The following is a 16,242-nucleotide window of genomic DNA, read 5'->3' as shown; positions in this document are numbered from 1 at the left end:
AATCATATTAAAGGGGCGCGCTCTCAACCTGAACATAATCAATTTTTCAATATTCTAAATGCAAAGATAGGCCGGTATTTTTTTCGAAGTCGAAATTCGGATCATTGTACAAAATTTTGAGAATCCAGCTATATATAATCTGAAAGGTAATTGAATAAGCTTTCTAAATATTATTAGTAAAAGTTGGCACAATCATATCAAAGGGGTGCGCTCTCATCCTAAACGTCGTCTATTTTTCAATATTTTTAAAGTGAAAGAACGGTAATATTCCGAGTCAAAATTAGAACCATCGTACAAAATTCTAAGCATCCAGCAAAATATATTCTGAAAGGTAATTGGATAAGCTTTCCAAATATTATTAATAAAAGTTGGCACAATGATATTAAAGGGGCGCGCTCTCAACCTGAACATAGCCAATTTTTCAATATTCTAAATGTAAAGATAGACCTGTATTTTTTTCGAAGTCAAAATTCGGATAATCGTACAAAATTCTGAGCATGTAGCTATATATATTCTGAACGATAATTGAATAAGCTTTCTAAACATTATTAGTAAAAGTTGGCACAATCATATTAAAGGGGTGCGCTCTCATCCTAAACGTCGCCAATTATTCAATATTTTAAAGTGAAAGAACGGTAATATTCCGAGTCAAAATTCGGACCATCGTACAAAATTCTGAGCATCCAGCTATATGTATTCTAAAAGGTGATTAAATAAGCTTTCCAAATATACTTAGTAAAATATGGCACAATCATATTAAAGTGGTGCGCTCTCATCCTAAACGTCGACAATGTTTCAATATTTTAAAGTGAAAGAACGGTAATATTCCGAGTCAAAATTCGGGCCATCGTACAAAATTCTGAGCATCCAGCTATATATATTCAGAAAGGTAATTGAATAAGCTTTACAAATATTATTAGTAAAAGTTAGCACAATCATATTAAAGGGGCGCGCTCTCAACCTGAACATAGCCAATTTTTCAATATTCTAAATGTAAAGATAGGCCGGTATTTCTTTCGAAGTCGAAATTCGGATCATCGTACAAATTTCTAAGCATCCAGCTATATATATTGTGAAAGGTAATTGAATAAGCTTTCTAAATAATATTAGTAAAAGTTGGCACAATCATATTAAAGGGGTGCGCTCTAATCCTAAACGTCGCCAATTATTCAATATTTTAAAGTGAAAGAATGGTAATATTCCGAGTCAAAATTCGGACCATCGTACAAAATTCTGAGCATCCAGCTATATGTATTCTAAAAGGTGATTAAATAAGCTTTCCAAATATACTTAGTAAAATATGGCACAATCATATTAAAGGGGTGCGCTCTCATCCTAAACGTCGACAATTTTTCAATATTTTAAAGTGAAAGAACGGTAATATCCCGAGTCAAAATTCGGACCATCGTACAAAATTCTGAGCATCCAGATATATTCTGAAAGAACGGTAATATTCCGAGTCAAAATTAGAACCATCGTACAAAATTCTGAGCATCCAGCTATATATATTCTGAAAGGTAATTGGATAAGCTTTCCTAATATTATTAGTAAAAGTTGGCACAATCATATTAAAGGGGCGCGCTCTCAACCTGAACATAATCAATTTTTCAATATTCTAAATGCAAAGATAGGCCGGTATGTTTTTCGAAGTCGAAATTCGGATCATCGTACAAAATTCTGAGAATCCAGCTATATATATTCTAAAAGGTAATTGAATAAGCTTTCCAAATAATATTAGTAAAAGTTGGCACAATCATATTAAAGGGGCGCGCTCTCAACCTGAACATAATCAATTTTTCAATATTCTAAATGCAAAGATAGGCCGGTATTTTTTTCGAAGTCGAAAATAATAATATTTAGAAATCTTATTCAATTACCTTTCAGAATATATATAGCCGGGTGCTCATAATTTTGTACGATGATCCGAATTTTGACTCGGAATATTACCGTTCTTTCACTTTAAAATATTGAAAAATGGGCTATGTTCAGGTTGAGAGCGCACCCCTTTAATATGATTGTGCCAACATTTACTAATAATATTTGGAAAGCTTATTCAATTACCTTTTAGAATATATTTAGTTTGATCCTCAGAATTTAGTAGGATGGTCCGAATTTTGACACGGGATATTAACGGTCTTTCCCTTTAATTTTTTTTTCAAAATTGGCCATGTTTAGGATGAGAGTGCACCCCTTTAATATGACTGTGCCGACTTTTAATAATAATATTTGGAAAGCTTATTTAATTAACTTTCGGAATATATTTAGTTGGATGTCCAGAATTTTGTAAGATAATGCGAAATTACATCTCTATTCTGAGCTAAAGGAATGGATAAATAATAATATACATGTATTCTACTTTCATTTGATAGACGTAACATTGGATTTGATTGGTTGATAAAAATAGTTGAGTTTGGGCGACTGTTGAATTTATTCTGAATAGGTTGCCAGCTGGATCGGTCGAATAGGTCGCTAGCCGAATAGGTCGCCAAATTGTGTTCGGTGATGGTTAACCAATGCTTCAAGGTAGTAAAACGGATTATTCCAATGATATTAGTAGATCTTGGCCTAACCGATCGGTTGTTTGACATCTATCGTCATTTTACTGTCTGGACTGTAGCGAGAAGACCGTGAATGGGAAATTTGGATTAGTTTTTGGATTAATATTAATTAAAGTGCGTATGGCTCTATTCCTTGGGACCTTAAAATATACGAAAATGGGTTTAAAAGTACATATTGATGAAATGTATATAAAGTGATATATATATTTAAAAAACAATATTATTTCTAGTCAATTATGTTCGGTGAAATTGAACGACAGTCGTTTTTACGCCTGCTTAGTCCATTCTACACGTTTTTTAATTATTGTTTTGGCCTTTGTGAATCAGCCATTAGTAATTACTCCTGGTTTGCATAATAGGATATGCTTTTCTTTGTTCATTACAAATGACATCCAAAACCTTAGAATACACAGCTCATTGTGGCTTAAATATTGGAAGGACCTCCACAGTTAAGGACCAATACAATGCAGACTCCAGTTACATGCAATGTGCATCATCAAATTATATTTTGGGGTTTTCGGGATTATAAATTAAAATTTTTTGGGCCAGTTAAGGCTGCAAAGGCATTAGGCTTAAAAGGAAAAATTCTGCAATCAGTTTTTATAAAGATTATTTTGCAAGAGAGGTTTCTACATAGTATAGATTTGATCCTTCTCAGATAATAAGCATTTTATCAAAATTTCACAACAAAGCCGTCTTAATAATTAAAAAAGGAAAATAAATATTTTCTACCTTCTACCAAACATAACAAAGACCTGTGTGTTAAAAATTATATTCTGAATGTGTTTAGCCAGGTCTAGCTGACACCATCATTGTCCTTTAACTATAATTACATGTCTTGTTAAAGTAATAATTTATGCATTTGAAACCAGAAAAAAGACCTGAAATAATGCATCTTTAATAGTAATTTCTAAAGTCGATTCACACTCTGACAGAGAATTACAAATAGTAAAACCATGATGTTTTATGTTTTTATTTTATTTTATATTATTTATGACACTGAAAAAATTTGTTCTTCCCTTTAATAAAAGTTCTTTTAAACATTCAGGGTTTGCTGAATATGAAGATATGGAATTTCAAGCCTACAAATAAATCTAGAGCAGCATATGAGAGTTAATATATACATACTTCCTTGGGTGATATTTTCATCCTAGATTTTGTTATCCAAAATCTTTGTATTGCCTATATGATGTACACTACTTGCAAATTCAGATTATTTTCAGAACATCAAAAACATTTAATTCCTATACGTTGCCAGTGGTGCCCATACAACATCCTGTGTTATGCAAATAAAACAATGGTTCTTTTCAAAGTAATAGCTACAACACCAGTAATAATGGTTGATAAGTTGTGAATTTTATCCAGTGAGGTGCAGAGATTTGGGGATGACAGGGACCAACTCCTTGATTATATTCATCAATGCTAATGAGCTCATACAGTCAAATATATTATGTATACAAGACAAGTAATTCCTTATTTTTGTCAATTTATACTAAAATTGTGTGAACATATATATATATAAAATACTAGAGACTGATAAATACCTTAATAGACAAAAAAAAACATGCAAGATACGCCCACATTTTGCAAGAGATGGACAGAGAACAAGCTAAAAATGCGATTTTTCGTACAATCAGGGGGCATAATCCAGGATGTGACGGTCCGACATGCTTCAATATTTAAAGGAACCCATATCATGGGATATAAACATTTACTTTAAGTTTCATCAAATTTGTGATCTCTAGAGGGTCCACAACCTTGGTATTACATACTTAACACCATATCGAAAGAACCAAAATCTTAAGGTTATAACCCTGCATTTTAAGTTTCATCAAAATCGGTTACAAAATGTAACCTCTAGAATGTCCACAAGCTAAAAACATGATTTTTCGTACAATAAGGGACCATAATCCATGATCTGATACATGCCAATATCGAAAGGAACCAAGATCTTTGGGATGTCAAACAATATTTCAAGTTTCATCAAAATCGGATAAAAATTGTCACCTCTAGAGTGTCCACAAACAAAATTTGAATGGACGGACAGGGGCAACAGCATAATACATCCACATGAAAATGTGGGAGTATAACAATCAATATACATTTAACAACAAATATAGGTTTATATAAACAAATGTACAATTAATACTATTATTAATAAGCTTGTAAAATTATAATTTATATCATTATCTGGAATGAATTATTTAATTTTAAAAAAAAAAAACGTCCACTGAAAGTGGTAAAAGTGTGTAAGAATCCCTATAACAATACTTGTGAGTTTGGATCTTAGAGGTGCAGGAAAAAATCCTTGTAAATAATTCAAATGCAAATAATCCGCTAGCAACAAACTTAAAAAGATTAAACCACTCTAATTTTACAGTCTTGTTGGTTGCTTGGTGATTATTATTTGAATTATTTAATTAAATACATGTACATGTAATCAGGGGTCTTTTTCAAGAAAACTTAAAATGTTTTAAGAATTCTGCTCTTTTATTGGCCAAGAGCTAAAATTTGTCCTAGGATTTTAAATCTCAACCAATGAAATCGCTGTGTTCTTAAAATATTTTAGTTAAATTTTTCGGGAATTGTGCCCCAGTAAAAGAAACTGAAAAAAATAATAAGTAACTTCCCTTGAGGTTTATGTTTCTATGGGAAAAACATTTAATTAACACTTGAAGCATATTTATTTTACAGACTATATTCATTCCTAATGATTGACTATTTAGACTCTCAGTTATCTGGAAATACACAGAGAGTTGGTGTAACTAAGGTAACAATTTAGACATCAGGTGCGGATATAGAATTTTGGAAATTGTGGACAGAAAATTTTGATTTCCCTCAAAAACATTTGGCAAAGTCTACTACATTTGAAACAGTTTGTGACATTCTTATTTCCATTTGATATGTTCCTGCCAAATTGTCGGATTGGCCATACATATTTCATTGTGAGAGTTTGTGACATTGGTATTTCCATTTGATATCCTCCTGCAATATCATCCTTTCTGGATCAATTCCGTAGCTATGTTTTCTCACCATAGATGGGAACACAGAAAATCCCTGACAAAGAGATGAAAAACAACTGAGCAGAGCTTCAAAATGTAGTGAAGACATTCTCACCCTTCCCCAGGGGGATTGTATCAGCGACTGTACAGAACAAAAACAATCTGCCAATTTCCCAAAGTTTTTACTCAGAAATCTGCCAGCAGTCAACTATAAATAGGCTTGTCCAAATTAATGAATATCATCTGAAAATAAGTGTTGGAATCAAAAATCTCTTCGTCAAACCCATCCACCGGTAGAGTACATGTGGTTTATACTGCTTCCAACGGTGTATTTTAAAAGATTTAGTTTTAAGAAATGGTGGTCCTTATAAGGGGGAGATAACTAGTGATTTTAATAATCGATATATTTCTCAAAAATATTTAACACAACCAAATCTGTGTACATATCAGAGTACATTGATACAGAAAAAAATACAGAATGTAAAAAAATACATCTCTTATTCCCAAAATAACATAATTTCAGTAAATTCAAAATAAATGAGATTGCACATTAACATTAATACATTGTATATTAATTGGATAGTATTATAAATCTTGTATCTCAATCAAAAAAAAAAGACAAAGAAACATATGCCCACATCAGCTAAGTCGCTGAGCAGTCCACAAGGGTTAACGGGGGTAACGCATAATTGATATATTTCTCAAAAATATTTAACACAACCAAATTTGTGTATATAACAGAGTACATTGATACCGAGCTAGAATATAAAAAAATACATCTCTTATTCCCAAAATAACATAATTTCAATAAATTCAAAATAAATGAGATTGCACATTAACATTAATACATTGTATATTAATTGGATTGTACTATAAATCTTGAATCTCAATCGAGAAAAGACAAAGATACATACAATGTATGCCTACATCTGCTAAGTCGCCCAAGCAGTCCACAAGGGTTGTCGCATATTTTTTCTTTTGTCATTTATGGAAACCAAAAGGCTTCTTTGTCTCATGAATTCAAGACCATCGGATGATAACTTTAGCTTCTAGAGCGTACACAAGACTTTTCAAAGTGATTAAGAGCCATAACTCTGGCAGTAATTATCAGAAATAGACTTCCTTGCATCATGACTTTAAACACAAAGTTTAAAAATAAAGTCAATCGAATGATAAGGAATTGTCAGCAACAGGAGACAATATACGCCAATATCTCAAAGTGGGCCTTTAATGATCAAAAATATTCAAATCAAAGATCTGATATATTTTATCTGATAGCTTTATTGAGCAGATATTTTTAAGATTTCAATAGGCACTGATTGGTCATAGTGAAAGACAGAGAGTTTCGGTGGTTCAATGATAGTGTAGACCAACCCTTCTGAACCTGAAAATAAAAAATATTATACCTACATCAACTATGGAAATCTTTCAATCAATACAAAGTCAAGGATATCAACGAGACATCTTAAAAATTATTAAAGATCAGGTTTCGCTTTAATTTTTATATTTTACGTTGACATTTTATTACTTTAAATCTTCCTAGTGCAAAAACGGTATATTTCACCTTTTGACCTCCAGGGTCATTCAGACTAAAGGTGAATTTAGTAAGTTTACATTTTTATTGAAAGTGTGATAACTTTCGATCAATTTCAGCTTCTTTTCATAATACAAGAATGACTGCGCATTCACTTTCAGTGCAAATGAACTCATTTGACCTTTGACCCTGAATATCTCGAAAACGCCCCAACGGCGGACTGATTACCACTCGGCATCGTATTCTACGCAAAATTTCACTCTAGAAAAGTTGGGCCTGGTTTTGTGCCCCCCGCGCTGAGCCTCCGGTCTATTATGTAAACAATGTGGAGCTCTGTTTAAACCGGAATGACATTGTTACGCAGTTAGGCATTGGTTGTTAATGAGACTATTGACTAGCCATATTTTGGAAGAGAAATTTGCTTTCATTACGACGGTGCTTGAGTGGGATTAGGTCTGATCAAACGAAACACTGCAAGGAGTATGGGGATACCAGGACCTGTATCTGTTTAGCAATGGGATACCAGCATGTGTATCAATAATAGCAGGTCCTGCAATTCTCTAGCCAAAGAACGCTGGTTCCTGCATCATGTAGTAAGTAAATACCAGAACCGACATCTCTTTAGCAATGGAATGCTAGCACATGCACCTCTCTTGCAATGAAATTCCAGGTCCAGCATTATCTCTAGCAAAGAAATGTTCGGTTCTGTATCTCTTTACAAATGGAGTACCAGGATATGTATATCTATTTCAATGGAATGCCACCTCCTTACATCTCTTGTGCAAGGGAGAGCCAAATCCTGCATCACTTTAACGTAAATAATTATACAGTAATAGCTTACCTAATAGAATAAGAAAGTTATCTCTTGTATCTTCATTTCGAACTGTTGATGCAATATAGGCTACTGGTACTTGTCCTGTATCTACGTTAGGTTTAAGTAACATTTGTAAAACAGCTACAAGTGATGGCATTATAGATGCATCATACACCACATCTGTAACAAAACACATAGGATACCTCATTATATAAAAAACATTAATAAATACATATAAAATAAACATGAAATCACGATACAAACCAACACAAACATCAAAGCACAATACAAAATGATTGATATGCAACTTGCACAAAATGACACAAAATGATTGATAAACATACACAACCTAAACATCAAATCATGATACAAAACGATTGATAAACTCTCACAATATAAACATCAGAGCAGGAAACAAAATGATTGATAACTCAGACAACATAAACATCAAATCGCAATACAAGTTATATGTCCTTATATGGAGACAGAAAAGTCTGGTTCTCACATCAAAGTTAGGAATGAGACTTGTTACCAATATTAATTGGGGTCTGAAATGTGGTTTGATTATAGATCTAGGTGTTGGAGAAATGTTATCAGGTAGTGAAATGTTTATACAATTCCAATTTTCTGCTACATAGGGAGGTGGGTTGCAAATGGTCTAAGGCTCTTTAGATCATAAGGTCTGTCATTGAGTCAAGTGGTGTGGTTTTGATTCCCAGCTTGTACATGACAAGGAGTAGGGTCCCCCGGTTTCCTCCTAGTACCAAAGACACCTACATGCGAGGAAATTACTGAAATAAATTGAACCATGAATTAGTCCCGAAATGACCTAGTTTGTGTGGAGTGGATGTTAAACACCACATCCTTCTCTCTTTTTCCATGACATAAAGAATCTTTATAAAGGTATTAACAAACCTGCTGCCAAAATAAAGTCCGGTTTTAATTTTTCCATCAAAGAATCACTGATATTTTCCCAATCTAGCTTTGCTATTCTTACATTTTCATCTTTTTTGTATGTTCCATATAGACCACATTTATCCAATTTCCAATATTTCATATTTAGTTCTAAATCATTTGGATCCGATTGAATTTCATCGCCATCACACTTTGCGTCAAAAACCTGTGATTGTGTTGGCGAAACTAAAATAGCCTCGTCACCAACGAATTCTGCACACGATTCTGCATTTAAGCTTAACTGCCGTCTGATTTTACGAATTATCTTTTTGTCCCTGTCTGATCCCTGTTGAAATTTGGGAACACTTTGAGTCAAATTGGCTTCAATGTTTTTAGCCATCAGAAATAATACTTGTGGATGACAGTCACTAAATGTGTATGTTTGTGGTTTACATCTATGACAAGTAACAATTCCTGTTAATCCCAGACCACTTCCTAACTCCAGTATATTCCTACAAATAAATCAATCAAAACATAATTACAAAGCAAAATTTCCCTCATAGCACACTGTATGGTGTATGCCCGTCTTAATTAGCCCAGTTCGGAGCAGAACAGTAGGACGTAAAACCCCATTTCATTTCATTTCATTTAATACATAATGTATAAATATATGAATAACTTTAAACATTATGCAAGAACTAAATCTGCCTTTTGCAGGTCTTTCTTTAGGCCTGAAAAGTTACCTGAATTATTAATGAGAAATTAATTAACTTATCCAGACCATAATCAACTCTCGATGTCATCGTTAGTCTGCGATATTTACTGGATTGGAATCCGATCTACTGCTCAATGCTCATTGATGATTAAATAAAAAATTTTATCGTACTGACTTTAGTAATGATGATCGAGGCCAGGCCTAAAATTCAATCGCTAAATTCTCGGTTCAGAGTGGGTCAATTTGACTCAAATTTTCAGCAAATTCCCTTTACATTATCTAGTATTTAACTTTATCTAATCTCCCATAATGTATCTTTAAGGTAGTATTAAATAAAGATTAATTACTCTACCTGTTCTGAAAAGAGGCTTTGTTTTCCATTACAAATTCTGTTAAGTGTTGAGCTGCCTATTAAAGGATATAAAAAAAAGAGTATAAATGTACAAGTACTTTAAAATATTAATTATTAAATACATGTGGTAGCATTTTAGATTAATGTGTCTTCAAATGTTAAAAGAAGTTAGTCTCATCAGTCATCTTTGCCAAATTCAATTGGCTGCCAAAAATACTTACCAATAACTAGTATATTTCAAAAAAAGGAACTATGAAATTCCTAAGAACTGCATATGGTACCATTAGAAGATACATCTTTAAACCTAATCTCTTACATCTATGTAAGGGTATACTTGATTTAACTATTGTTGTACACCCGTTACACGGAACATAAATCAAGTGACTAGAGTATAACTCTGAACCCTCTTCCACGTACTCTACTGATCGATTGGTATAATGTACATTTCAATAAATCTTTTAATCGACGAGACATTATTGCATAACAGATTAGCAATCTAGAAATATGTAATGTACTAATTGATTTCTTATCTTTATGAAGTAATATTCGGTGTCAGGAGGTATAACTAAAGCAAGTGAGCCCTAATTTAAAGTAAGGAAAGTAAACAGTATAACAGTACAGTAAACAGTACATATTTTATATTGGACAAATAGGTGTTATAGTATAAAAACCAGCGGCAGCCAGACAGGATGCGCCAACATTTTCGAGAGATGGATAGAGAACAAGCTAAAAAGAAAGTGATTTTTCCTACAATCAAGGGCCATAATTCAGGAAATTACAATTTGATATGCGCAAATATCGAAAGGAACCGAGATCTTTGTTATATAAACTTACATTTCAAGTTTCAACAAAATCGGATTAAAATTGTGACCTCTATACGGTCCACAGCCTTGATATACCATATGTTTACGCTATTTGAGAACGAAGGGCGGCCATTTTGTCTTTCAGTTTTGGGCCGATTTTCACGAAATTCGAACTCAGCCATACTTAGGGTTTAACGGTGTTATAATTATACGTTTTTTTAAATCGGATAAAAATTATGACCTCTATAGGGTCCCACAAGCTAAAACCGTGATTTTTCTTACAATCAGGGGCAATAATTCAGGAAGTTACGGTCCGATATGCGCAAATATCGAAAGGAACCGAGATCTTTGGGTTATAAACTTACATTTCAAGTTTCAACAAAATCGGATTAAATTTGTGACCTCTATAGGGTCCACAACCTTGATATACCATATTTTTACGCTATTTGAGAACGAACGGAGGCCATTTTGTCTGTCAATTTTGTGCCGATTTTCACAAAATTCGAACACAGCCGTCCTTAGGGTGTAACGGTGATATAATAATACGTTTTTTTAAATCGGATAAAAATTATGACCTCTATAAGGTCCCACAAGCTAAAACCGCGATTTTTCTTACAATCAGGGGCCATAATTCAGGAAGTTACGGTCCGATATGCGTGAATATCGAAAGGAACCGAGATCTTTGGGTTATAAACTTACATTTCAATTTTCAACAAAATCGGATAAAAATTGTGAACTCTATAAGGTCCACAAACTTGATATACCATATTTTTACACTATTTGAGAACGAACAGCGGCCATTTTGTCTGTCAATTTTGGGCCAATTTTTACGAAATTCGAACTCAGCCGTCCTTAGGGTGTAACGGTGATATAATAATACGTTTTTTTCAATCGGATAAAAATTATGACCTCTATAGGGTCCACAAGCTAAAAACGCAATTTTTCGTACAATCAGGGGCCATAATTCAGGAAGTTACGGTCCAATATACGCGAATATCGAAAGGAACCGAGATCTTTGGGTTATAAACTTACATTTCAAGTTTCAACAAAATCGGATAAAAATTGGGACCTCTATAGGGTCCACAAGCTAAAAACATGATTTTTCGTACAATCAGGGGCCATAATCCATGCAGTTTCGATGAAATACATGCCAATATCGAAAGCAGCCGAGATCTTTTGGGGATAAACCTATATTTCAAGTTTCGTCAAAATCGGATAAGAATTGTGACCTGTAGAGACGGACAGGGGCAACGGCATAATACGTCCACATGAAAATGTGGGCATATAAAAACTACTAACCTGCCATGTACTAAGACCTGTTGTACCCTGAGAAACTAAATTCACTGATTCTTGTAATGATATCTGATCTCCTGTTGGCTACAATATAAACAGATAGACTCAAGTGAGTAACGGGGTGTGGGTTAGGGGGGAATTGATGCATACAGTTTTTTGTAGATCATAAAATCTGTCATTAAGTCAAGTTGCATGGTTTCGATCCCAAGCTTGTACGTGACACAGAGTAGGGTCACTTGTCTAACCATGAGGATTTTCTATGGGTCCTCCAGTTTTCTTCCACTTCTAAAGACTAACCAACTATTGGAATGAAATATGTGCGTTTCAAAATGACTCCCTCTCTCTCCCTCATTTCTTCGCTTGATTTTCTGCAATGACATAGAACTCTGCAAAAACCCAATCACTGTGTGCCACATGCAATCATTAACAAACCTGTAGGACAATGGGGGGCCGGTCGCTAAGTGAAGGTAGTGCAAGGATGAGCTTTACGTCATGGATTTAAAGTTTTTGTGCCCCCTTCAGTTTTTGTGCTCAAAATGACATAAATTTGAGATTTTAGTGCCAGAATTTTGGGACAGGATTTTGTCCCACAAGTTAAATAAGCAGTCTCAACACACCTTGAGTCTGGCCACTCATCATCTCTTGAGATAGACCTTGGCAAATGTGTAGTTGATAGTGATATCTGTTTCAATGCCATTGGCAATGAGACTCAGAAGATACCAACTTTCACATCTCATGGGCTACCCTTAGATAGTAACCAAAAAATCTAAGCCTTTACAAGTATACTTTATTCACATAGTGGAACCCCTTCTGATTCAATTCTATTAAGGGGGGTTGGATGGCCGAATGGTTAGCACGTGCGCGCTGCGCTGTTTCATACGGTCTGTCATTGAGTCAACTGATGGGGTTTCGATTCCCCGGTTGTATGTGATAAGGAGTAGGATCGCCTGTCCAGCCTTGTGGGTTTTCTCCGGGTCCTCCGGTTTCCTCCCACTGCTAAAGACCCCTACGCGCAAGCGAATTATTGAAATAAAATTGAACCATGTGTTAGTCCCGAAATGACCTAGTTTGTGTCGAGTAGACGTTAAACCCCATTTCTCTATCTCCCAATTCTATTAACTTTCTGAAAAAGGGCGGGCGATGCAACCGAATAACCCCTGAAGATAGATATATTACCAGTGTATATGTTTTATAACACAATGTGTCATCTTCTTCTTCTCTTTGTTCTAATAAATCAGCGAAGGCTTCATAAATCTCGTCACATATCTCAGCATGATATTCCTCCAACTGAAAAACAATAAAACATAAATTTACAATACCTAAGGACAAACACACAATTTTGGGCTTAAAAAGTAGTTTATCTGATGTACACAATGTTTGACTAGGTGTATTAAGTTCTAAGAGATCTAAGAGGTAAGCAGGAGCTAAATTATTTAAACATTTCAAAATAAGTAATAAAATCTTAAATCAATTCGATATCAGGTAACCAGTGTTAATCATACAAAACAGGAGTTATGTGATCACATTTTTTTAGCTAAAGTAACACGTCTAGCTGCAGTATTCTGTACTTTTTGTAATTTATTTATAAGCTTTAAATGTAAAACAAATGAAAGTGAATTAAAGTTATCCAACTGCCAAGAATTTTACTTGCATGCCAAAGTGTACGCGGAAGATTGTTTTTTTTTTATCCCATCCAAACAACTACATGCTGTTCCTTGCCAGACCTTCCGTCCTGCACCACTGACAGCATACAGGAGAATCCCGACCATCACAGGAACTGAATCTGAGAACTAATTGTTAACAGGCCAGTGCCTTACTCACTGAGTCACCACAGCTCCCAGCTAGCAAATTTGATAGATAAAGAATGGATTACCTTGTGTACTAATGTTTTCATAAAATATCGTCTATAACTTAAAGATGGTGGATATATGAGACAAACAGGATGTTGTAAAGTCGCACGTAAAACACTGCGCTGTATATCTTGAGATGTTACTAAAGCCGATGCTTGCTCTTCCTGAAAGAAAAATTAATTAAAGATGCATTATGTAATCTGCCTACAGATCTTTCATTTGGCCTCAAATGTTATATAAATCATTAATTGGACATTTATTCACATGTCAAGCCTATAATAAACTCCCTAGACTATAGGATGGTGTTGATTTAAACATGATTACCAGTTAATAATTTAAATAAAGATTGGTTGCTAGACAATGAAACATACACCCACAGCAGCTAAATTGTCTGGGCAGTTAACAAGGGTTGTCACATATTTTTTCTTTTGTCAGTAATGAAAAAATGTACAACACTAAAATCTGATTACAAGTAACAGCCCATTAAGTAACTATCAGAAATCATTAGAATTTCTTTAGGTTGTTTGTCTCATGATCTTAAACTTAAACACTGTGTATAAATCTATATTAACTTAAGCCTCTAGCGCCTCCACAAGATTTCTCAAGTGATCAAGGGCCATAACTCTGGCAGTAATTATCGAATATCATTGAAAAGCAATATAAGCTTCTTTGTCTCCTAACCTTCTTTGTCTCCTAACCTTAAACAGTGTGTATATAAATTTAAAGTCAAATGAATATTAACTTTAGCCTCTAGAGTGTCCACAATACAGACATACCTACTGATGGACAGGGCGACGGCAACATACGACCACATTTCAATGTGGGTGTGTAAAAAATGGATTATCTAATAACGGTAGCAATGACAATAGAGATTACACTATTCTTTAAACAGTCATAACTCTGCTCAGAATGAAGTAATTTGACTGAAATTTTCAACATATTCTCTTTTCATTATCTATTTTCTTTATCTCAATCTTACATAATGCATCTTTAACTAGTTGGTTAGTGTCTTGTCTGGTCAAGCTTTCACATATTCACAGGATCTTTAATCAATAAAAATGTCCATTTTATTCACATCTTATCCAAATAATAAAATTTCTTATTCATAGACAAAGTGATCTCATGATTTTTTCTGTTGATTACAGAAGATAGAGGGAGAAATGGGGTTAATGTCCACTCAACACAAACTAGGTCATTTTGGGACTAACATATGGTTCAATTTTATTTCAATAATTTGCTTGTGCGTAGGGTCTTTAACATTGGGGGTAAACCAGAGGACCCGGAGAAAACCCGCAAGGTTGGAGATTATGCAAGATAGAGTAAAGGACTGACAATTTTGTGACAAAATCTGACTTTTTACCCACACTTGATATCTATAGGAAAGGGACATAACCCATGTATAACAATTTGGAGATCAGACCAGCTTGATAAAGATGGGAGAACCCTCGTCGAAACTTCGCTGAAATATATCCTTTAAGTAATTTGTATTCCATATAATTGTGTCATGTGTTATCAGACCATAGTTAAGCTACCGGTACCGGTACTGCATTGTTTATCCATAAGATGAAAAATAACTTTAGGAATGGAGCAACTAAAAAAAATTGATAATGAAATGAACACCTACTCAATTTAATTGAATCGATAACATGACTGACATCCAGTACAGGTAATATCAATCAACAATAGGCCTATACTTGTTGTCATTGGGATTATGTAGGCCCTACACGTATACTTGCAGTAGTGTCATTCAATTGTCTTGATTTCAGTAATAATTAATCTGCTAAAACTAAAAGCATTGCATGAACAACAACCAACTGCGGAATTATTTAATATGTTTAATCATGTAGTGTTCCGTTGGCAGAGGCGAGCATAGACTGGCTAATTGGCTAATGTGGTCTCTGTGCTGCCCTCTCCCCCCCCCCCCCCCATTTTGGCATTGCTGCTCTAATAAAATAACAAAGGAATCTTATCCTGTAAACTACCTAATTTGACAAGTATTATGTTGATCTTTTCATTCATTTTGTACAAATTATAATATAAAATCTACATAATTTTCTTTTTCATCAAGTCGTATTTGATTGAGATTCTTCAAACTTGGTGATGTAGGCCTATACTGCTGTAGGCCTCGTCGCACTTCAACGCGTATTCCCCTACAAAACAAAAACAAGTGGTTTTGCCTTATATTTATGCCAGAAATTGCTTTTGGGTCAATTTAGTCATTTTCAAATTGGACACATAATGTCTTGCCTTCCATTTAATCTTTCGTACGGGTACCATTTCAAAGAATTGTGATGTCAAGTCTTTTAATAGTTCTTCCGGGCGGAGATCGGAATCACAAGACATCTCTTTCATGGACGCAGCCATTTTTATTTTATAAATGTATTGGGACATTTGATTGGTCAAAAGATATTTCTAGCCAATCATACG

General features: G+C 34.2%; 1 protein-coding gene across 1 annotated transcript; it reads right to left on the bottom strand.

Annotated features, from left to right (window-relative positions):
• Window positions 1-3,515: 3,515 nt before the first annotated feature.
• LOC126811778 (protein-lysine N-methyltransferase EEF2KMT) lies at window positions 3,516-16,185 on the bottom strand. The gene is made up of 8 exons (XM_050537677.1): window positions 16,063-16,185; window positions 13,839-13,979; window positions 13,142-13,252; window positions 11,972-12,049; window positions 9,870-9,925; window positions 8,824-9,314; window positions 7,936-8,088; window positions 3,516-6,944 (listed from the first exon to the last, which is right to left on the bottom strand). The coding sequence occupies exons 1-8, from the start codon at window positions 16,177-16,179 to the stop codon at window positions 6,841-6,843; spliced, it is 1,251 nt and encodes a 416-aa protein (XP_050393634.1). The 5' UTR covers window positions 16,180-16,185; the 3' UTR covers window positions 3,516-6,840.
• Window positions 16,186-16,242: the final 57 nt, after the last annotated feature.

The sequence above is a fragment of the Patella vulgata genome, chromosome 2, assembly GCF_932274485.2.
Source record: "Patella vulgata chromosome 2, xgPatVulg1.2, whole genome shotgun sequence".
Classification (NCBI taxonomy): domain Eukaryota; kingdom Metazoa; phylum Mollusca; class Gastropoda; family Patellidae; genus Patella; species Patella vulgata.
This window is presented reverse-complemented; position numbering and strand designations above follow the sequence as displayed.